Below are 22,480 nucleotides of genomic sequence, written 5' to 3' on the forward strand. Positions count from 1 at the left end.
TGCTTGAGATTTTTAATTTATTTCATTGACAAATATTTGTCACTTTTGACAACTCAAAAGATGATGCATAGCTTTCTTGGTGAATTATTTAGCAACTTTCACATAAATCAGTAATATCACATTTTAAGTTAAATTGAGAACCCCAGGTTGAAAAACATTAAGTAACCTACAGATTTGAAGGTCACTGCAACCTCAGATTGAACGTTTATGAACAGTATAACCCTAACAGAGGTAGACATAATTAACTACTAATGTTACAAGGGCTGAGCTCATCTGCTTACTTAGTAACCTAAATACCACTTGATGAGAGTGGCAGCACTTCAACATTACAAAAAGGAACAAAACAACAATTCAGAAGAACAAGAGCAACATATGCAAAAAAGATTAACCGTTATTTGTTGAAAAATAGACCAGATCACTAGATTATACATTTGTTGAAGCCCACAAAGATGGAGAAAAGTGGATGTTTTCAGAACAATTCCACTTCAACCCATTCACAATGTCTGTAGATCATATGAGGTTGCACTTTGCTTTCCAAAGTAAAAGAAATAGTTGAGTAGAAAAATCAGTTGAGTAGTAAAGCAAATCATGGAGAGAGAACAAACAAACAAACAAACAAACAGGAAAAGCACTTTATGCTGTTCTGGATGTGTTTTTGTTGATCTCTTCAAATTAAATAAGCTCTGTGGGTATAGTCTGAGCAAAGGAAGAATGGAAGCCAGTTTAATTACTGGAAAAAAATAGTCTTTTAAGATTTGCATAACCAGTACGCTACCAACAGATGGCAAGTTGTGCAGTGGTATCAAGTGCTTCAAGTTGTTGCAGTGATGACCGAAGCTTTGATTTTATGACACTTGTACTGTGACCTTCTGCATACGCCAGTACCAGTTCTTCACCTTGGTATGTTCCATCATATCATCAAATGCCTGAAGGCCTTCCATAACCCTCAGAACACCAAACACGGCCTATGTTGAAAACACAAGGTACAAGAAGGATTAGATATGCCAATAAAAAATTTTAAAAAAAAAAGCAAATCCAATTAACATTCCTCAAGCAATTTTGATACTGGGAAAAATATACACTACTGTACACTAACGTTTGGGGTCAGTAAGAAAAATGTATACTTTTATTCAGCAAGTATGCGTAAAATTGACCAAAAGTGACAGTAAACACATTTATGTTAAAATGCTACAAACTGTTTATATTTCAAATAAATGCTCTTCTTTTGAACTTTCTATTCATCAAAGTGAGAAATAAAATGTATCATGGTATCCACAAAAATATTAAGCAGAAAAACTATCTTTAACATTAATAATAAGAAATGTTTCTTGAGCACCAAATCAGCAAATTAGAATGGTTTATGAAGGATCATGTGACACCGAAGACTGGAGTAATGATGCTGAAAATTCAACTTTTCCATCACAGGAATAAATTACATTTTAAAATATATTCAAATAGAAAAAAGTTATTTTAAATGATAAAAAATGTCACAATATTACTGTTTTTTATCAAATAAATACAGCCCTTGTGAGCATAGGATGTCTTTCAAAAACATTTTTTTTTTTTTATATCACCAACCCTACAATTTTGAACGGCAGTAGTGTATTTTATATATCTTTAATAAAATTTTAGACTGAAAGAGAAACACATACCAGATCTGCAAGGTTGGGTTGATCACCTCCCATGAATTTCTTATTTTTTCCAATGGCTGCCACCCAATCATTGACGGCCTTGTAGAGATCCTGTCTGACATCATCTTGCAGATGGTGCCTGTGTAGTATAATGAGGTTAAACTTTAATGTCAAAACATTTTTGTCAAATATTTTCATTATTTACTAACCCACTGCCCTCAAAAAAATACCTATTTTTCAATCTCTTTGAAATGACCCACATGGCAGCAGCTCCGAAATACTTAGCAAAGAAGCCCTCAAAGGTGCTAAATTTGCCTTCTCGTACTATGTAGTCAAAGGATGCGAGGGCTTCGGTCGGCGTGCGGTAAACATTTGGGGAAATTAGGTGCACCAGCCAATCATCTGCCCACTTCCGCCATTTAATCTCATCTCTGAGCAAAAAGTGTTAGTGAGATCAACAAACAAAATAATGTTTGACACCATAAAATTTAATAAAAAAATAAAAAAAGACTAATAAAGCAATCACTATCAGACATAACTTATTTGCTTTACTTTCTGGTGTCTTTTCCAGGATATAGATGATCAGCGTCAGCGTCACGCACCATGACCCAGTACTTATTGCCAAACTCTTTCACGTCTTTCCCACTGTCGTTCTTTGCCTTCATCTCAGGATAAAAAGTGAGGATCTCAGATATTGTTTTCTCCCTAAAAGAAGCAGTGAATGGACAATACAAATTTGCACTTATATTTACATGTATTTGCATAAGCATTTTTTTTTTATCAGCAAAGCAATTAGCGCAAAAGAGAAAACAGTGCTAAAAGGTTCGATCTCAATCGATGACAATCCCCTTAGATAAAAATCAAATGTCAAATCAATATAGCAAGGAAAAACTCGTTTAATGTCCCAATTTGAAAATCTCTTCTCTACATGAATACAATACAGAAATATACAAAATGTTAAATATAAAGTCATAAATTCTATCAACAACATCTATATAAAAAGTACTCACTTGCTGACCAGGTATGTCTTCAAAGCACTAATAATTACAGAAGAGTCATTGAGTTGCTGTTGAAGAAATAACAGAGAGGGACTTGATGATCTGAAGAATCTTACTATTCATAATCATAATCAGGAAAGACATCATCCGAATAGCTACATACCACCGTCTCGTTCACCATCAGGATGGGAACTTTTCTGTAAGTGGACCACTTGATCTCCTTTCGCATAACGGGATTGACCTCCACAATTTCATATGGCAGACCATGATAATCCAGAAAGGCTCGCACCTTGCTGCAAAACGGACAGGTCTTATACTGATACAGAGTCAATTTAAGATCTGTCCCCAGCGGTGCCTAATCAAAACATGTTAACAAAACAAAGGTGAGCAAACTAACCCAAAAATGACATTTACTTTCTATAGTTGCATGTCAAAAAGGGTAGGACATCCAGATATGTAGCACATAACTGAATATTTACATTTGCTTTTTCCTCTGCAAGGTGACGCTGAAGCGTGAGTTTGATGGTCTGGTACAAGCCGAAACCACCACCGAGCAAGAAGGCGCATCCCAGGACTCTGCCACTGCCACGCACCGGTGCAGCGAACAAAAGTCTGGATTTAAATCCTGCACCGCCGGTACCGTAAGCTCTTCCCTGGCATCTCATGCCTATTCTCGGCGCTACTGCTGCGGTGTTTGTTACGCGGCATTTCGGCGTGTCTAAAACTAACCGACCGACCTTACTAAATGCTCTCGCACAGGCCGCCGCCATCATGATTTTACATAAACTCCCACAAGTCTACGGCAAGCGCAATGACAGCTGAACACTATAGGAAAATGCTACAAGCTAATAGCTAAAGTTTATTTCCACCAGGGGGCGCGTGAGGCTCGAAAACCGAATCCCCCTTTGAGCCGCATTAAAATCTCAGAACTTTTTAGAGTCTTTAGTCTTATTAGAGATATTATTGTTTGTTTATATAAAATATACTTTAATAGTTTATATATTAATTCCATTGGAATACAAATAAAAATCTTCTTCAATAATATCAACGGCACAGATCGGAGTAGGCTACTGATGATTTTTTAAAGAAAATCAGGGGTTTTCAATAGGATTTGAAGTATAATTATTAGAATGTGAGGAAGTATTATAATATAAGTAGTATATAGCAGAACAGAGCTAGTTATTGCTAATAAGTCAAGTGCTAGTTATCCCCACGTGTGTGTGTGTGTGTGTGTGTGTGTGTGTGTGTGTGAGTGAGTAAATATGTGTGTATTAGTGGTGAAGAGAAGGTAAGGAATATAGATTGTAAACCTATTATCTGATCCACACTCCGGAGCAGAAGGTGGCGGTAATGCACCAATAAGCTGGATGCCAACCGTCGTAAAACAAGAAAGAAAGAAAAAGAAAAGGTAATCTCAGGGGTCAGGGGTCATGCACTCTGGTCTGCGGCTACCTATGGCGGCTACGCAGCCTCATATGCAGCAGAGTGTGATCTGTGTTGTGACATTCCTCCCATAACCATCATTAAAATTTGTGTGACTTGTGGTTTGTCCCTCTCGGACCACTGTTGGTAAATTCTCAAGCCTTGCCGTTTCAGAGATATTCTCTACTCGCCTTGCCATAACAATTTGGCCCTTGTAAAAGTCGCTCAGATCTTGATTCATGCCCATTTCTCCTGCAACCAACACATTGATTACTAGAATTGATTGTTTGCTCACAATCTAATCTACCCTGTTAGGAGATGATCATTGGTTAGGACTGGTCATAATGTTTTGGCTCATCAGTGACAGTGTATATATATATATAATTATTATTATTTTAATTTTTTTGCATATAGTGACTCTTATTTGAGTTCCAGTCCCACAAAATTCACTAGCAACTTTTGTTTGTAATGTAAAAACTGACAGAGAAAAATAACGAATTCACGATTTTAAGAACCCTGTTAACTAGAATAGGACCTTGGTAAAATTACTATAATATAACTAAAGATTGCATGTTGCTTTCAAAAATATTTCACCAGAATAGTTATAGCATCTACCAGCAGGGATTAACTAGGCCATGCTAACCAACCAAGACTTTGACCCGCAGGCATAGTAACAATTTGAACAGTTTTTTTCAGGATATTCACTAACAAATTATCGATTTCGAAGAATACGACACGTCAGCACCGCTTTCACTCCCTTTTTTCTATTTCTCAATCACTCTGTTTACTCATTCTGTGTGTGTTCTGTTCTGATATGGAAACAGGCAAAAGGAAAGTGCACTGCGTCAGAAAAAGGGGGACACAGCATTGTTTAACTGACGTTATAAACAAAGGAAAAGCTTTTAAGAATGTGCAGACAGTTGTTTACAGCATGTTATAATCGATGAGTCATTACACAATAAAGAGGATGCAGAACTCTTGTGGCATCCTCTTTGGCAATAGGATGTGTATCATGTCACTGCATGTCTCTCTGGTCTTACAGTAAGAGGTTCTAATAGTTACAGCTATTGCCAATGGCATATATTGCTGTAGTGCCACATGACAGATTTATCTCGCAAGACTTTTGGCTGTAACCTTTTGGAGGTCTAGAAATTATATATTTGAACAGAACCATTCTTAACAGCAGAGGAGCTGTATTCATGCTGTTAGAACAGTCTGCGTAAACATGTGGTTGTTAAGGTACTGTGTGGAAAATTTATCTTGACAGAGAAGTTTCCCATCTACGTGTAACGTTTTTGTTGCCAGTGTCCCAAGGCCGAGTGGAACATTAAAGCGAACAGCTCCAACAGTTCCTCTCCGCCACCCTGTCCTGCCTTTGTGTGGAGTTGGATCTCTGAGGGTGTTCAGACAGAAGCTGTGTTTCCGTTCGGTTACCTCTCATTCCACCCAACACACAGTTCTTTTTAGTTAGAGAGAGGGGGTTTTTTTTAACCAAGGGTCCTTAAAAGGGGGTCTTCAACTCAGTGGGTCCAGAAATTGTTTAGTGATCTTACTAATTTTTGTGAGAAAATGAAAACAAAAAAATATATAAATTATATATTATTATAATTTATATATTATATATTATATATATATAAATAGTATATATAGTATACTATATATATCTCTATCTTTAATACTATCTATCTGTCTATCTGTCTGTCTATTTGTCTATCTATCTATCTATCTATCTATCTATCTATCTATCTATCTATCTATCTATCTATCTATCTATCTATCTATCTATCTATCTATCTATCTATCTATCTATCTATCTATCTATCTATCTATCTATCCATCCATCCATCTTCAAACTTTCTGGCTTGGCTTTTTCAAGCCAACTTCAAAGTTTGTCTACAAACTTTTCAATCTGGTTTTAATTGATTTGCTATGTAAGCATCATACAACATCATATAAATTAGAGATGCACAATATATTGGCACCATAGTGATCATTGTCTTGAATTACAGATTTTGTAGTTCATTCATATTGAACAGTATTTTACACGTCTTCTGTTCTGTTGTGCTCTCTACAATTGTTAAAATGTTTTTGAAAGTCTCTTGTGCTCATCGGGGCTGAATTTATTTGATCAAATATACCGTTTTAAATAGTTAAATATTATTACTATTTATAATAACTGTTTTCTATTTTAATATATTTTCAAATTAATTTATTCATGTGATGGCAAAGCTGAATTTTCAGCATCATTTCTCCAGTCTTCAGTGTCACATGATCCTTCAGAAATCATTCTAATGCTGATTTGATCAGGATTCTTTGGTGAATATAGAGTTCAGAAGAACAGAACATGATTCTTTATTGATACTTTTGATTCATTTTATGCATCCTTGCTGAATAAAAGTATTAATTTCTTTTAAAAAGGCCCCATTAAATATTGTATAAAATTGAGTGTTGTTTTAACATTTAAAAATGTTTTACATTTCCTTGGTCTGTCTCTATCCAGTAAACAAGTCTTTGAACCAGTGAAGCCACCATATGAGAGAAGTCGTTTTTCGGCATCCAAGTTCTCAAGAACTTGCACATGTCTGGACGTGAATGGAATGAGGCAAGACATGTTAGTGCATATTCTGACTAAATGTCACGCAGACTACAGAATGCAACTGAAAAGGGGGAAAAAAGGTATAACTCGGAGACATATTTTAAATAGAAACTGCTTTTGTGCACACATCTTTGTGGTGAGGTACGGTGCTCTTGTGCAAATAAGTCAGGCATACAGTCTCTGTGGGCTTTATTGCCGTTCCTCTAGGCATCTCTTTTCAAAGGTTGAGCGTTTGCTGTCTCCATGGCAACCACATCGCTCTATGGCTGCGTAGGATATCCTCTGCATTTCAAAACAGTTCCCACAGTCTGTGCTTTCATAATAGAGTGCCACCTCCCCGTGGTCCTCAACTATGTCTGCCGTTAGATAATCATCACATGCAACCCTCTGGTATTGAACCGTGTGCTGTTCAGGTTTATGCGTTTTCATCCTGTTGCTTATGCCTTATACGAACAGTTCCTGCATAATGTATTTGTGCGCATACCCTAACTCACTCAGAGCAGAAGAGAAATGTCTCATATACTGTTACCATTAAGGCTGTGTTAGTATAGGACAGATCTTTTGGCCGAAAAGCTTTGTGACCTAGATTTAATGATAGGGCATTGCAATTTTTTTCAACTCTTTAATGGATGTGAGTGAATGTGTGCCATTTGTGTGTGTGTGTGTGTGTGTGTGTTGAAGGATTCAGACTCCCAGCTGCACAGGTCACTGGGCAGACTGGTCACGCGAGCGAGAACACACTCTGCCTGGACACTTTTTTTTTTTTTGTTGCTCGTGCAAAATGGACAGAGCACATGAGCCAGAGAGCACTTTTCCACTGCCGAAGCGCTCTCAGATACACAAACAGAAGGTCTCGGAGGGGCACGCCTGGGGAAAAGCACAGCAGAAGGCAGAAAAACACCCGGCCAAACTCTCCTACATCTTCCTGAGCTGGAAAACAGGAGTGTGAGCGATAGCCGTAGACTGAATGTGATGCACAGCTGGCTTGAGAGGGAGGGAGAGACACAGAGAGAGAGAGACACTGCATTTTAAAGCAAGATGTACCTGCATACCTACGTAGCATGTATGGGTGTGGGTTTTTACATGGTTAGGGGATTGTTAGAAGGAGAGACAATGTGCAAAAGGAAGCACTGGGAGGAGGTCGAGTTCTTCAAATTTCTTACCGTCTTCTGAGGCGAGAGAAGTAGATGGCAACAGAGTGTTAGTGACAGCGGCAGCAAGTTCCTTTTTTTGCTGCGTGTAAACTAGTATAGAGAAATACAGAAAGAGTGAGAGTGCCCGTGCACTCACTCTGGAAAGGGAACGCTTGAAAGGGAGAGAGGAAGGGAGGGAGTTGTGTATCAATGAGAGCGGACAAGGGGGAGCAGCACACCCCTAATATGAAGCAGGCGCCTGGACAGCAGCCTGCACTCTCTCCATCGGGGAAGATGGAGCCCAAGTCTCTGTTCAGTCTGCATAAAGCCCTGGCTCAGCCTGTGAAGATGTGCATGTTTGATTTTCCTGTCTCCATCCTGGATGATCTGGTAAGAGAGAGACTGCAGTCGTTTCGTTCTGATTCACCTGGTGCGAGTTCGTGTCTGTGTGCATGTGTTTTCATTTAGTTCAAGTATGTACTCACCCTTCGGCTGTATTCTGCTGTGTTCGTGCATGTTGGCTTAGAGCCAATGAGGACTTTAACTGACGGTCTTCTATTCTCCTCAGTTCACACTGTTCCTTGTCATTAAACGGGTTACAACTAATCGATAACGGCGTCTGGAGTTTATCTTACGCGCTCAGTAATAGTTCTACTTTTGGCATGCGGAACAGGATGTTGTTGCTATGCTGCCCGTGGCTATATGGCGTTTTCTTTTTTTAAATGTCAGTGGCACATTTCGGACAAAGATGTTCAAGGAAAATGTGCTACTTTTGCTAAGCAGATGTTTTCATGTCTCAGCACTTCTGCAGGTCTCAGTATGTGTCTAGTTTACAGAGGCTTCCTTTATTGCATATTATATGCTTCACTTTAGTACTGCAATTGCTTCAAGTTTTAGGAGTCATCTTGAAGTGAATGGGATTCACTGTTGGTCCTGTGGCTTTTTGTTTTGGATCTGTTTGAATAATTGTTAATGAAATGGGTTAATATTTATTTATTCAAAAATATTTTAAAAGTGCAGTTCATTCTGCAGTGTCTTTGCATACACATCTTAGGCATGTTTTTAATTTCTAAATAAAAATTCATTTAGATATTTTTTGGAGGACTGAAAGTAAAATAATGTTTGGGTGATCCAACTGTAAATTCTGAAACTCTTATTAGGCATATTTTATTATTATTTCTTAGGGGAGAAAAATATAAAAACAAAACTGCTTTACTGCTTATTATTATATATTTTTAAAACTTTGTCTGCCAAACCAAGAGGAAATACATAAAGAAGGAAATTATGTCATAGAGAGGACCCCTGCAGACCACCATGGCTGTGAGTCAAGGTCAAAAAGTCTCTTAAAATATGAGATAATTAGTCGTAATACATTAGTCATTAAGGCAAGGCAAGGTTAGATCAGGTTGTAAAATATCATGTGGTGCGACTCCCCAAAAACTTGTATTTTATCATTTTTGAATTAATAAGCCATGATGCTTGTATAAAAAATATTGACTAACTTTAAAAAAAAAAAATTATTATGTTTTTGAAAATATTTAGATGTGCTCTCACATCTATTCACAGTGCAACGAAATAGTAACTTTTTTTGTTACTGAATTCATTTGAATTAAAATTTTAAAACAAATTCAGAACCACCTGGAACCAAAATGAATACAGAGTACATAAGAACTTTGCACATGTGTTTTCAACCAGATGTTTTTTCTTTATCATGGATGCTCAATTCAATGAATGAACACCTTAAATTGATCTCAATATCTGATCTCAATCAAAATAAAGATTCATACACGTCAGTACACTTGGTACAACACTTTTTTTTTTATTAATGATCAAAATGTTTCCAGCAGTGATGTTTGGCAACAGTGGTATCGGATCAGCTTGTCTCCGTGTCTCAGCCAGTGGCTGTCTGTACTCATTGACTGGACTGGACTAGGTTTTTTATATAGTTTCTCTTTTGGCCTCAGTCGTGAGGAGAAAGCACTTTTAAATGCCAAGTTCTGAGTGTCAAAGCGCCTTAGAATTGTAATTGAGCTCCAGAGAATAAAGCAGGGTAATAAATTGAGCCACAGAATGGTGTTTCTGTGGCACTCAAGAAAGGAAAGTATGTGAGCTCTCTCTGTGAAAAAGAATCAGGGATTTACATTCTACATTAGGTCAGTGAATTAAGTCTTTGACCTATTTTTGAAAATAAGGTAGGTGTCTTCAATACTTAAAGCTGTTGTCAGATTGCACTTCCATATTGAGAGCTGTTTCACATTGGCCTGTTATAACAACATCATTGTTTTAAGCCACATAGACATGCATTGACAAGGTCTTTCCTCTTGAACATCAGTATCCAACTGTGGTCTGTGTTTGTGGGTCAGGTTTTGTCTAGTCTCACACAGCCAGACCTTTGACGATCCATACTGCACCTTATTCTAGCCAAGAACTGTCCATTTAAAGGAACACTCGACCGTTTTTTAAAATAGGGCTTATTCACCTTCTTTCCCACATTTAGATAGGTGGGCAAATGCATTTTTGTCTCAGTGGATGTGTTGTTTTAGTTTGACAGGGACGGCACTAGCTTAGCTTAGCACAATGAATGGAATCCTTTGTTGCCAGCTAGCATGGCCTGAGTAAAAGTGATCAAAAAAAACAAAACCCACCTAATTACTTCTTGTGGTCTGCGTATTCACAACGAGTACAAATAGCGATGCAGATTAACACTAGGCGATTTCCTAGGCAGATACTGACTTGGGACTATATTAGGGGAAAGCACAGGCGAAGCACTGCTGCTTAGGCGAAGCACTGCTACTTGGGCGCAGAGATATCACGCAACACATGAAATGTGAATATGTGGTATAATATGTGAATGTGAATACAGGTATAATATGGGTCGATCTAAACATGTGTCATGTTTAAAATAATCACTTACTCGGTGGACAGTTGTCCATTTGGTCCATTCGGCGTGGGGCTTTTTTTCCAGTTCACTTTATCACACCTGGAAAAAAATAGAGTAAAAGTTACTGCAGGATGGATCAACGCTGTGAAATCCTCGGTAGCTGTGACACAACTGCGGGCACGCTCATCTTGATCTGACGCGCTGAGCCTGGTCATCGATGGCAGAAACTTGTCCCACTCTCCACAGCACAGACACTATTTCAGTTGGGATAGATTGGCATATTCCCCCACATTCACACCACCAGTTCGTGTTGGCTCTCATCCTCACGTCCTCAGGCTGTTGAGCGATCGCAACCTCCTCCTCCTGTCATTCTATTTCCAAAGCACGCAGCTCCTCTTCTGAAAACTCAGGTATGGTTCTGGCTCTGGCTCTTGACTGTCTGAGAAGTCACCCTCTTCGTCTCTCACAAAATTAGCCATGTTCATTGCCATTCATGTACTGTAGGAAAAATAGCCAGCTACTATTCACGCCGGTATGTTGACGGAAGTCGTGGGATTTCATGTGTTGCGTGATATCTCTGCGCCCAAGTAGCAGTGCTTCACCTGCGCTTCCCCATAATATAGTCCCAAGTCAATATCTGCCTAGGAAATCGGCTAGTGTTAATCTATTTGTACTTGTTGTGAATACGCAGGCCACAAGAAGTAATTAGGTGGGTTTTTTTTTTTTTTTTGATCACTTTTACTCATGACATGCTAGCTGGCAACAAAGGATTCCATTCATTAAGCTAAGCTAAGCTAGCGCCGACCCTGTCAAACTAAAACAATGCATGCACTGAGACAAAAATGCATTTGCCCACCTATCTAAATGAAGGAAAGAAGGTGAATAAGCCCTATTTAAAAAAACGGTGGAGTGTTCCTTTAAATAATGGCATGGCATCCGCAAATCATTGTACAGAAAAACAGTCCAAATTGTACAGACAATAATTATAGAATATTTCATATACATAATTAGCAGAATTAACAGTGGAAATCTAGTTGTCTTGCTATTAAAGCAACACTAAGGAACATTTTTTACTTTAAAATAATGTTTCCAAAATCGTATCAGTGGTTCATCAAGTCGTAACAGGGTGAAAGGCACTTCTGGATTCGCTTTGCAGCCCTATATCTGCTATAACCACACCATGCAAGTTTGCCAAACCGGGTCGCGTTTCTGTAGTTCGAATGAGACATAAGAAAACTACAAATTTGACTTGCTCTACGTCAAGCGTTACAATAGTCATTATTTAGTTTTCCTTCGTTTCTGATGTCGCAATACATCATACTTTCATGAAATCATGCAACATACTCTACCTTGTCAGTGGACATCGTTCATTCCAAAGCCGGTGCTGGATAAACAGCGAGTGTGTGTGCGACAGTTGGCTGCGAAATTATTTACGACAGCAGTAATGGACAATTCCGCTTCCAACCTGTAGGGCGACCGAAGAGGAAAAGTTCCTTAGTGTTGCTTTAAATAACTAAAAACTCTGAATATCTTTCAAAAATGTAATGTCACTAACCTAAAAAATTGTCAAATCCAGTGATTATTTCGTATTTCATTATTTCTCATCAATCCGGTATATGACTTTGACTTTGACTGTTTTTACTCCTGGAAGTTGTGTGAATCAGTCTGTCAGATAGATTACAGAACTATCAGACAGTTATAGTTAACAGAATGTGTTTTGCCCAGATTGTTGAGACCAAACGCACCCACAAGCTAAAACCTGATTTCATTCTATTAAAAAACTGACTCCAAAATAAGAAGGATTATTGTCACTGGGTAAAGAAACATGGTTTGGTAAGGTATTAAAGATGCATAACAATGCAGGGTAAAATGATAACACGTGTTTTGTAGTGACGTCAAATGAACATTTACTCCTTCACATGGTTTGATTTCTTGTTGGAACAAAGTTGTCACACAGGTTTTAGTGTTAGTTGATTGCTTCACTTGCACTTTCCGTTTTGCGTGGGAATTCTACCTAAACCCCCGGAGGCTTGTGCACCACAAATGATTGTTAATAGAAGAGCTTATGAGAAACACTTCAGTAGATGTTGTGGATTTCAGTGAGAGAGTTGTGTCACCGTGTTCCCTGCATATTGATACAGCTGTTTGAGTCCACACGTGTCGGACAGGGCCAGTGTTTTGGGGTCAGCGAATGGAGAAGGAGAATTTTTATAATATCTGTCACAAGATCGAGGATCCCTTGCAGTTTATGCTACAAGACTCATTCGGGAAGGTGATGTGCTGGAAAGACAGAATTGATCAACTTGTTCAACTGATACGCTGGTGTGGCTTTGGTTGTGTGTACGTGAATAATGATCTGTTCTATGATTTGGAAGGTTTAGAGGAAAGAAAACAGGTAAGAAGAACTACTTATTTGTTTTTGGTCTCTAATAGTCTGCAAATTTATAGTTAGTCTTCTTATCAGAACTAGATAGCTATCAGCTTATCTTATTCTATTAATGTTGTCAAAATAAATGTTTTATGATTACATTGTTATGTTTATTAATATTTCATGTTGTCTGTAGTGTTATTGGTTGACTTGGAAACCCGGAGCATGCAGAGAGATTTCATTGGAAGTTAGTGCTGCTCCTATAGAAATATGATGAAATCTTTGCAAACTACAGTTTGACATGCCTTTAAGGTGGCAGTGTTTGTGTGTGGGTGTTAATGGATACCAATGAGTGACAAGTTGCTTCCTGCACCTTTTAAACCATTCTTGGCTGTGATAGTATCTTTCAGGTGCTTTCCACAGGCTGAGAAGTACCTTATTCTCTTCTGGGTCTTCCTTTATTCTGACCTAGTAAACGAAGGAAGACAGAAAGAAAGAAAACGTTACATTTTCAAGTTCCCAGTTTCTTGTGTATCAAACTGAAATGATGAGTATGCATACAAGGAAAAGGAATAGCATATATAGCATATGCAAGATCACTTTGTTTGCATGCAGGCTCATTACATTTGTCCCCATTTGAAATTGTGTACTCTCAAAGTACAAGTGTCCTTTCTCAGGTTGACACAGGCTTGAGAGGAGACTGGGTTCAGGGTGAACATTGTTTGCTAACATTTATGTGAGAGCTCTTGATTCCTGATAGAAAGGAGTATGGAAAAGTTCTTCTAGATCCTATAATCACCTGGTTTTTGACTGCGTGTGTCTGGGAAAAAGAACAAAAGAGATCAAATGAAGCTTCTTCAAAGAATTCTAAACCATGCTGGTGCTGAAAGAGAACAACAAGCTGTTATCTATCAATCTCAGCAGAGAGCAGTGCAAATAGTGGTTGTGCAACTGAGTTCCAGCTGCGGCAGAGATAGCCTTAGCCTAAGTATACATGTTACAGCAATCCCAAACTTTTGGTGCCATGGGTCATCTCTGTTAAAGAAAAATACTGCATGGACATTTAGGCCCATATATTGTGCATCAAATCTGCATATTATAATGATTTCTGAAGGATTGTGTGACACTGAAGACTGGAGTATTGATGATGAAAATTCAGCTTTGCCATCACAGGAATAAATAATCAAATATTCAAATAGAAAACAGTTATTTTATTTCACAATATTACTGTTTTTACTGTATTTTTGATCCAATAAAAAGCCATGGTGAGCATACTTTCCAAAAAAGAATTAAATAATAATAATCTTACCTACACCAAACTTTTGAATGGTAATGTGTTTATTGATTAATACTACGATATACTGTGTATGTATATATATATATATATATATATATATATATATATATATATATAAATAAAAATATATATATATATTCTTTTTTTGTGTGTGTGTGTAATATTTCACAAAATTACTGTATTTTATATATATATATATATATATATATATATATATATATATATATATATATATATATATATATATAATACAGTAATTTTGTGAAATATTACACACACACAAAAAAAAGAATATATATATAATATATATATATATATATATTTAAATGGAAATTATATTAATTAGTCTCTCTGGGTTCTTAATGTGAGTGTAAATCATTCAATCGATTTATATATATATATATATATATATATATATATATATATATATTTATTTATTTTTTCAATTTGCAAATAAATATTTCATTGCACTTAAAAGTTAAGTGGCCTAATATTTAAAAAGCATCTCCACAGCTCCTATAGCACAGAGAGTGCGTTTCAAACAGCTGTCTGTCGTGTCAGATTTCACAATATCATCATAATGGTTATCTCAGGGGAAAAACTGTATGGGAAAACACCAGGTGCACAGCTGATTTCTCGCAAAACACTATTCCTCTGGAGGGTTTGAGTTTCCTTAGGAGCTTTGCGTCAGTGTTGCAGTCATGCACGAAGAGTAAGTTACCAGTATTTTCCAACAGAGGGCGCTATTAGTATGTATTAAAGTCGGGGTCATGGCGTTGGTAAGATCATGCTGGGGTTGTGTGTTTTTCTGGTAACTAGGCTAGTAGCTAAAAACATATTATGAGGCTGAAACAGGAATAACCTAAAATGTAGGTTATTCATATACAGGTGGCTGTCCCAAAAAGTATGGATCAGGAAGAGCATTGAAAATGTGTTAATGAGCCGGCCTGGTTGAAAAGTCCAATTGGACTATTAAGAATATCTTTATTTTAGTGGCACGGTATAATCATTAATCATGAGCCCTTCTGGCACCCTTTCCATAGAGTAGGCTACAGAGGGGCTACATTTGAGAACATATATATATATATATATATAGTCAAATTTGATTAATATATTTGCTGACAAACCGAAGCTGTACAATATACTGAAAGACCATATGTTATTTAAGTGTTTTTATTGTTTTGTTTAGAAACAGTGTCACAAAGCCTGGTTCACAATTGCAAAAGTTATGTGAAATGTAGCCTATTTTCTATTTCTTATATAAAATTAGTTAAAAATGATATAGAGACAATAGAAGAGTTAAATGCACTTATTATAATTATAATTATTATTATTGTTGTGTTTTTTTTATTTGTTTTTTTTTTTATGTATGTATTCAATTTGATACACATGGGCAGATCCTCATATTTATACACAAATGCCCATTTAAACCTAAGCTTGATAATGAATCATAGTAGTTTAATTAATACCACATAATTATTACAGTTGCACCCGTCTATTTATGGCCTGCTGAGTAATAATCAAGCGATTAAAAGTGATATTTTAGTAGCGCACAACAGAGTTTCCCGGAAGCTGACATCACGATTAGTCATCGAAGGGGCGAGGGGCGGGGCCACATGCGCGCTACGCTCGGCGAGGGGCGGGGCCTGGCGGCTCAGGCAGGGTATTCCCTTCTGTACTTCACCCGAACCCATACAGACAAGCACTCGTTGCTAAAGCAGAAGTCTGAATGACAGAATATGGAGTTTGTTGTAAAATAATAGATCGTAAACAGTGACAGTATTTCGGTTATGGTCTACATTATGGGGATGCAGTCGGACGCTCTGGGTGTCAAACCGACGTCCCTGGATGAGCTGTTTGAGTCCAGCACATGGAGAATTAAAAACATTTGGGATGGGGTGAAGCTGGAAATCGCGGCCGGAGATGGATGTCCGGTGGTCTTAAATAGTTTTACGCATTTGGACCCTGATCTGCCTATGCTGGAGGTAATACAAAGATTTAAACTTCATTGCTCAAATCACATTCTTTAATTTATAACTATCTAACTATCTTAACATCTTGTCTTTATTCTTGCTTTGAAATGAATGGTTGTTTATATGATATGTTAGGGGTTTTTTACGTTTCTTCCCATGTTTTCTTGGCATGTTTTGCATATAGTATCTATGTAAATGTTACTGAGCTGGCATGAGTGTTTTTGTTCTACTTTTCCATTGTTACTTTCTTTTATAGAAAACTTTGAGCTAGAACAGCTTAGAGTAAACGTTTTCAAATACTTTTTGCTCAGTTGCAAATTGCATTGGCTCTATATTATCTATTTATCTTTGTCTTGTATGAATTAGTCTTATGCCATCTGCAAAGGCGGCACAGCAGCTGCATCTGAAGCAATATATATTCCACCAAAATACAGAATAAATGCATTTACACAAATCTCTTGTGCTTGAAGGCCCACCTGAAGTAAACCAAAACTGAGTCTCCACCATAATCTTGGCAAGAGTAGGCCGTTCCCCCTTTTCTCCAACTTTCCCCTCTCTAAATTCTCCCCAAAAAGGGCCATGGAAATAAAACAGTCAGATGAGATTTACGTCCTTTAGGCATTAAATAAAAACACAGGCTCCCCTCAGGATGATTTAGCTAAGGACATGGAAAGAAAGGTTAATACAATCAGATGTTATTGATATTATGTTATTTTGATAGTTTAACAGGGGCTGTTTGTTATGATGAGATTGCCCACAATAGTGCAGATATGTCAGCTGAGAATAAATGATTATATTTGAGAACCTATTATATAATACGTGACAGCGCATTAACTAAGCAGATGTGATGAAAGACTTTCATTATTGATTTTCTATTTGTGACTTCTTAAACTCTCCAGTGCAAAATGTTTTTCTAGGTTATTTTTGAAGACAAGTCAATTATTTTATCACCATGGCAGTCACGCATTTTACGGTTGCTAGGTTGTTATGCTAAACTTGAGATATCTGTCTATGGTGTGTGAACAACATGTCCCCTTTTTATCTTGTCTTTTAATACAACAGCACATTGTTGTGACTTAAACGGCGGTTCACACCAAAACTTGTTTACGATGTTGCAGCTTTACTTTAGCCATGCACAAAAAGAAGGTTCCAGCGTGTCACCAGCTGCTAACCTTCACTGGACTAAATCTAATCGGCTCTCATTACACAATTAGTGATGGTTAAATCTCCCATTCCACCCAGCACAGCACTAGAACCCTTCTCCTTTCTCCTTTAAAGAAATCATATTTTCTTAATTATCCATTTTAATGTGAAAATAGTTGGCATGGCATTTGGCACTCCAAACCTCCAAAAAGTTGGCCCTTGGGTAACCATGAGTAATGGATGGAGTTGGAATGGTCGAATAATTTTGCTATAAATCGCTCTCTCTTATCTTGTGCTCTCTCATCCTCTTTCTTTTATGGGATGGCTTGTAAAAAAAGGGGGGGTACTACAGGCACTTATCTCTGCTTTTAAAGTGATTCAAGCCTGCAGATGGCCTGGCAAGAGCTCAGAATTGGTTACGTCATCCCTAAAGATCTAAACCAAAACAGCAGGATGTAAAAGTAGAAGTACCCTTGTATAATGGATCATTGGCTCAGTACATAGATCAGCTAATCTCTTAACGTAACAGCTGCCATAAAGGAACATGTGTAAGATCTTGTGTAAGAGCACTGTAATGCTGTGTTATTGTCATAAACGGACAACTCGTACATTACCAGTCAAAGGTTGGGATCAGTACGATTTTTTTATCTTATGCTCACCAAAGCTGTATTTAACAAAAATGACAGTAAAACAGTCATTTGATGAATATAAACTTAAAGAACAGCATTTATTTGGAATAGAAATCTTTTGTAACATTATATAAATGTATTTACTGTCACTTTTGACCAATTTAATGCACCCTTGCTGAATATAAGTATTAATCAAAAAAATGAATAATAAATCTTACTGAGCCCAAACTTGGGCACATGGTAACGCTGGGTTATCGCTATAATACTTTTTGTTCTCCTGGGTTTGTCAAAATTGTTTACGAATTCTCCATTCTTCTTAAAGAGGCCTTTGTGTGATAGATTGAACTCAGAACGTCATAATGGGGACAGCGGAGCTCAGCTTTGATTAAGGAGGAGAACAGACAGGGGTCACATTGACACATACAGAGACGCTTTTGTCATGAAAGATCTCTTGAATGGAAATAAAGGGGTGAGAGGGAGGAACAGTGGATGTGAGAGGCAGGAAAGTGGATAGTGGCAGAGTGAAGAGGCAGGGATACGTAGGTGAGCGTTGATGTATTTAAACAATTGTATAAGACGTAATATACAAATACTTAATACACCACTGTTAAATCAGGTTTGTTAGGTTACATGTAGAAAAGCAGCTCAACCAGTGGTGCTATCAATGCCATAGTCATGGGTTCAGTTCACATACTGATAAAAATGGTGACTGAACAAATGGTCTGCCAAATGAATATTTCCAAGTGTAAAAGTGACTGAACAAAATAGAAGAATAGAATAGCATATTTCTAGAGTTTTTAAACGAATCGTTCACCAAAAATTTAAAATCTTTACAAAACTAAATTGTGACTTTACATGGGAGATGATATGAAGTGAATTTTTGAACAAGATCCTGTCTGTTCAACTCTAATATACAACAACAACAAAAAGCACAATTGAAGTAGGCTATTCATCCTAATGCACCATATTCTAAGTCTTATTAAGCCACCCAACATCAATGAATTTTGGTCATGAGACACGTGGGAACAACTTTTTATGACCATAATATACATTTATTGTGGTTTTTCTTGTAGAATGTAGACAAATACAATTCTTTAATGTGCAGAAATGATCGGCTCTCAGAATAACACCATGCATACATTCCTTATATCTACATCTGCGCTATTCTGGAGCCGGACAGCAACCACACTCAGCAGTTCTGAGCTGCACTCAGGCGTAATTCTTTCTCCAGGGCTTATATTGGAGAATTCCTTCCTTGGTTCTGCTAATCTCATTCTAAAATGCTTGAGCAGATTTCATGAAAACCTTGGCACAACCAAAACAAAGGCAAAATAGCGACAGCAACATCCAGTTATTATTAACAACATCCAAGCCAGAAAAATACTGATAAAGCCATTTATCAAATTGAAAATATTCACAGTATGCAAACAATACAGAAAAGCTCATCTGAGGTTAATGATTGCAGCTCAGTGATGTTTTACCCAATGTTTTGGAGAAAGTTGATGCTCAGTAAAATAATGTGAAATATTGTTACAATCTAAAATAACAATTTTCTAGTTCAGTATATTGTAATTTATTAACATGATGGCAAAGCTACATTTTATTCCAATTACTCCAATTTTGCAAAATTCATCCAGTCTTCAGTGTCACATGATCCTTAGAAATCATTCTAATATGCTGATTTGAAGCTTGAGAAACATTTCTTATTATTATCAGCGTTCTTTTCAGGCTTCTTTCTATTTCAGATGAATAGAAAGTTCAAATGAACAGTGTTTATTTGAAATAGAATTTTTTGGAAGCAATGTAAAAGTCTTTACAGTCACATTACAGTCACTTCAATGCATCCTTGCTGATTAAAAGTATGAATTCCTCTTTTTTCCACTGTAGATGTTTGCAGCAGTGAATCTGGCCATCACAAGGTTTAATGTGCTGTAACCGAGTGTGCTGAAAAACCTACTGAGCAATGCCAAAATACACACTCTGCAGCTTCGCTCAACATATCCCATCTCTCTCTAGGTTAATAATCGTACAGGACCGTGAATCTTGAGAGAACATATGAAACGTAACCCAAATCCATAGCTCTCATTACACAAATAAGCATTGTTTTGCTTCTGGCTATTACTAACAGAGAAGAGATTTGGTCCCAGCTTACAGTGGCTTAAGCAGTGATCTGTTTAGGGCATTTATAAATATCATATTACAAGATAAAAATCATTCTCAGAGACAAGCTATGCATCATACGCAGCCAAGGCAATAAAAGCAAACATGCTTAGGTATTCAGACAATGTTATGACACATTATGAAGAATACGAATGAATGTTAGCCTTTTGTAGCCGGGCTTATTAATGATCAACAGGAGGACAACTGACGCTGAGCACAAGCAGATTGATCACTGCTGCTTCAAATTCCTTTCATCTGACCTCATTCGTTCACTTTCTCACGTTGTTTTTACAGCTGCATGTGGTCTTGCATTTCAAATGCACTATTTTTCAGCGGTAAACACATCAGATATCAGACGGTCTTTGTCAGCTGCGACAGGTCTCGGTGTTTTTCAGCATTTCACGCCATTACTGTTCACGTTCGCACAGAAACAGCTAGTTTTGGATTAAAAATATGCGCTTTTAAAACTAATTGAGTGTATTAAAATGACTTGTGTGAATAGTCAGTCAATCTGTTTTGGAATGCAAAAACAGGGATTGTTGATATTTTGAATCTATTTTTAACATATCTTGTTTTTCTTGATTTGTTTTATAATGTTAATATGTTAAAGAGGACACGTAATTGGGCTTGTCCTCTAACATCTTTTGACTCCTCCCTGATTTTGACAGCAGGAATTCTGCATTGTTTTTATGAGTTCCAAGAATTGTTTGTGAAGGATGCATCTGTCAAGGAAGCTGTTACGCGGTAACTTTTCAGCACTTTTTGTCTTTTCCCAGGAAGCCCTGTCGCTTTATTGGATCAGAGGCCGTCTAGGAGTTCACAGCATGTAGCAGAGTTTATAGTCATAGTCATAGTCTTTGTGTGACTTGTACCATAACATCAGCAAAAAGCAAGCCTGTGATTAGTGCAAAACAACATTCTTTCACCATACAAACATTTTGTTACGCTTTCCCTTGCAGCCTGTAGTTTTGAGGTGGATTTTCCCTTAGAAAGTACAAGTGAGTGTAGGTGCTGTTTCTGTTTCTGTTTTAAAATGTCAGATATCAAAGAGGGTCCCTTACAGTGGTCTTGTGTTGAGTCAGGCCTTTTTTGTTTAGGTCTCTGTGGTCGATCCTGTTACTGCCTACTAATGTCAACAGAGTAAGGGGCTTCCCAGAATGGGCGTAGATTCACTTTTTGTTTTGTTTTATTGTTTTGGTGAAGTGGTCTACATCCCCTTTTTTATTTTTTTATTTTTTATTTACGCACATCAAGTTCATATTTATATAATATAATATATGATTACATAGTAATGTTGTAATATAATATAATGGCCACCCTGGCTGGATCAAATATAATATAATATAATATAATATAATATAATATAATATAATATAATATAATATAATATAATATAATATAATATAATATAATATAATAATATATACTCTGAGATCTCCATCACCATCATTGTGATCATCAGAGGGAAATTGTCTCGCATACAGACATCGAATATCTTGTGTGTTTTACAGGTTTGTGCAACGTTTCAACATTGCTTGAAAGTGAAAGAAACTTTGTTCCTTTTATTTTTTTGCCCATTGATGCACTTCCAAAATATCACAGCAACCATATTTGAAAGAATATGTTATGTGGCGTGCGTGTTTGAGTGTTTGTTACCATAGCTACTTCTGAGCGGAGAGCTAGGGGTTGGGTTATCTGTTCAACCAATCTCCTGTAGAGAAAGCTGTTCAAATGACCATGCACTGACTCACACCCACACTTACACAGGATACACCCCTCACCATTGGCTTTTTGCCTGTGGCAAAGCTCACGGTTCCCTGGGAGTTCCCTCTTACTTTCCATAATGATGTCAGTTACAGTACTTGACTTAGTAGCCTTTTTCAATTTACTGGCTGCAGGCTTTCAGTTTAGCATTGTGTAGATACTTATTGAATGAAACCATTCAGTAATATTCTTAGACATGTTTTTATAATAATTTATGACAAACTTGTGTTGGTTGAAGAGAGAATTTAGACCTAATTGTTGCTGAATAAATCAATCTCCGGTGGCACATATTCTTGCAATGAGAATGGAGACCAACGTTTGCATCATGCTTCATCCATGGCAATAGGTGTCAGTATACAGTCTGAGATCTCTGTCTTGTCGGCCAGAGAAACTTAACTGCTTAGTGCAGATTGAAGATGTGGGGTTAAAGGGCTGGGTAAGCCTTGTGACAGTGGCTGATAAAGAGTCACACTCTTGGACTTGTG

The 22,480-nt window shown here is 37.2% G+C and overlaps 2 protein-coding genes across 5 annotated transcripts in view; one reads left to right on the forward strand and one right to left on the reverse strand.

The window, feature by feature from the left end:
• On the reverse strand, nt 1–8,406 carry ptgesl (prostaglandin E synthase 2-like). Of its 2 annotated transcripts, none has more exons than XM_084087837.1 (7): nt 8,266–8,406; nt 2,793–2,984; nt 2,642–2,697; nt 2,184–2,336; nt 1,862–2,062; nt 1,653–1,770; nt 1–965 (listed from the first exon to the last, which is right to left on the reverse strand). In XM_084087837.1, exons 2-7 carry the CDS (start codon nt 2,856–2,858, stop codon nt 846–848), a joined length of 714 nt encoding a protein of 237 aa, XP_083943963.1. In that variant the 5' UTR covers nt 2,859–2,984; nt 8,266–8,406; the 3' UTR covers nt 1–845. The 2 variants fall into 2 exon arrangements, with proteins under 2 accessions (XP_083943963.1, XP_083943962.1); XM_084087836.1 differs by lacking the exon at nt 8,266–8,406 and adding an exon at nt 3,109–4,004.
• LOC311066579 (ral guanine nucleotide dissociation stimulator) overlaps nt 7,760–22,480 on the forward strand; it is a 25,895-nt gene continuing 11,174 nt past the window's right edge. The window contains exon 1 of one of the 3 annotated variants that reach the window (XM_084087828.1): nt 7,760–8,170. In XM_084087828.1, coding sequence (XP_083943954.1) covers nt 7,991–8,170 — 180 coding nt within the window. In that variant the 5' untranslated portion in view covers nt 7,760–7,990. Of the gene's footprint in view, nt 8,171–12,706; nt 13,057–15,967; nt 16,312–22,480 lie in introns of those variants that run through there. The other 2 variants (XM_084087826.1, XM_084087827.1) reach the window with 2 other exon arrangements.

The sequence above is a fragment of the Abramis brama genome (genome assembly GCF_963993115.1).
Source record: "Abramis brama genome assembly, chromosome: 16".
NCBI lineage: Eukaryota > Metazoa > Chordata > Actinopteri > Cypriniformes > Leuciscidae > Abramis > Abramis brama.

Excerpts from the sequence above, each read along its gene's own strand:
- ptgesl (XM_084087836.1), bottom strand. The coding sequence starts at position 3,402 with ATGATGGCGGCGGCCTGTGCGAGAGCATTTAGTAAGGTCGGTCGGTTA. Across the intron at positions 2,698-2,792 it reads TGATGGTGAACGAGACGGTG|CAACTCAATGACTCTTCTGT; the intron begins GTATGTAGCTAT and ends TTTCTTCAACAG. Across the intron at positions 2,337-2,641 it reads AAGACATACCTGGTCAGCAA|GGAGAAAACAATATCTGAGA; the intron begins GTGAGTACTTTT and ends TGCTTCTTTTAG.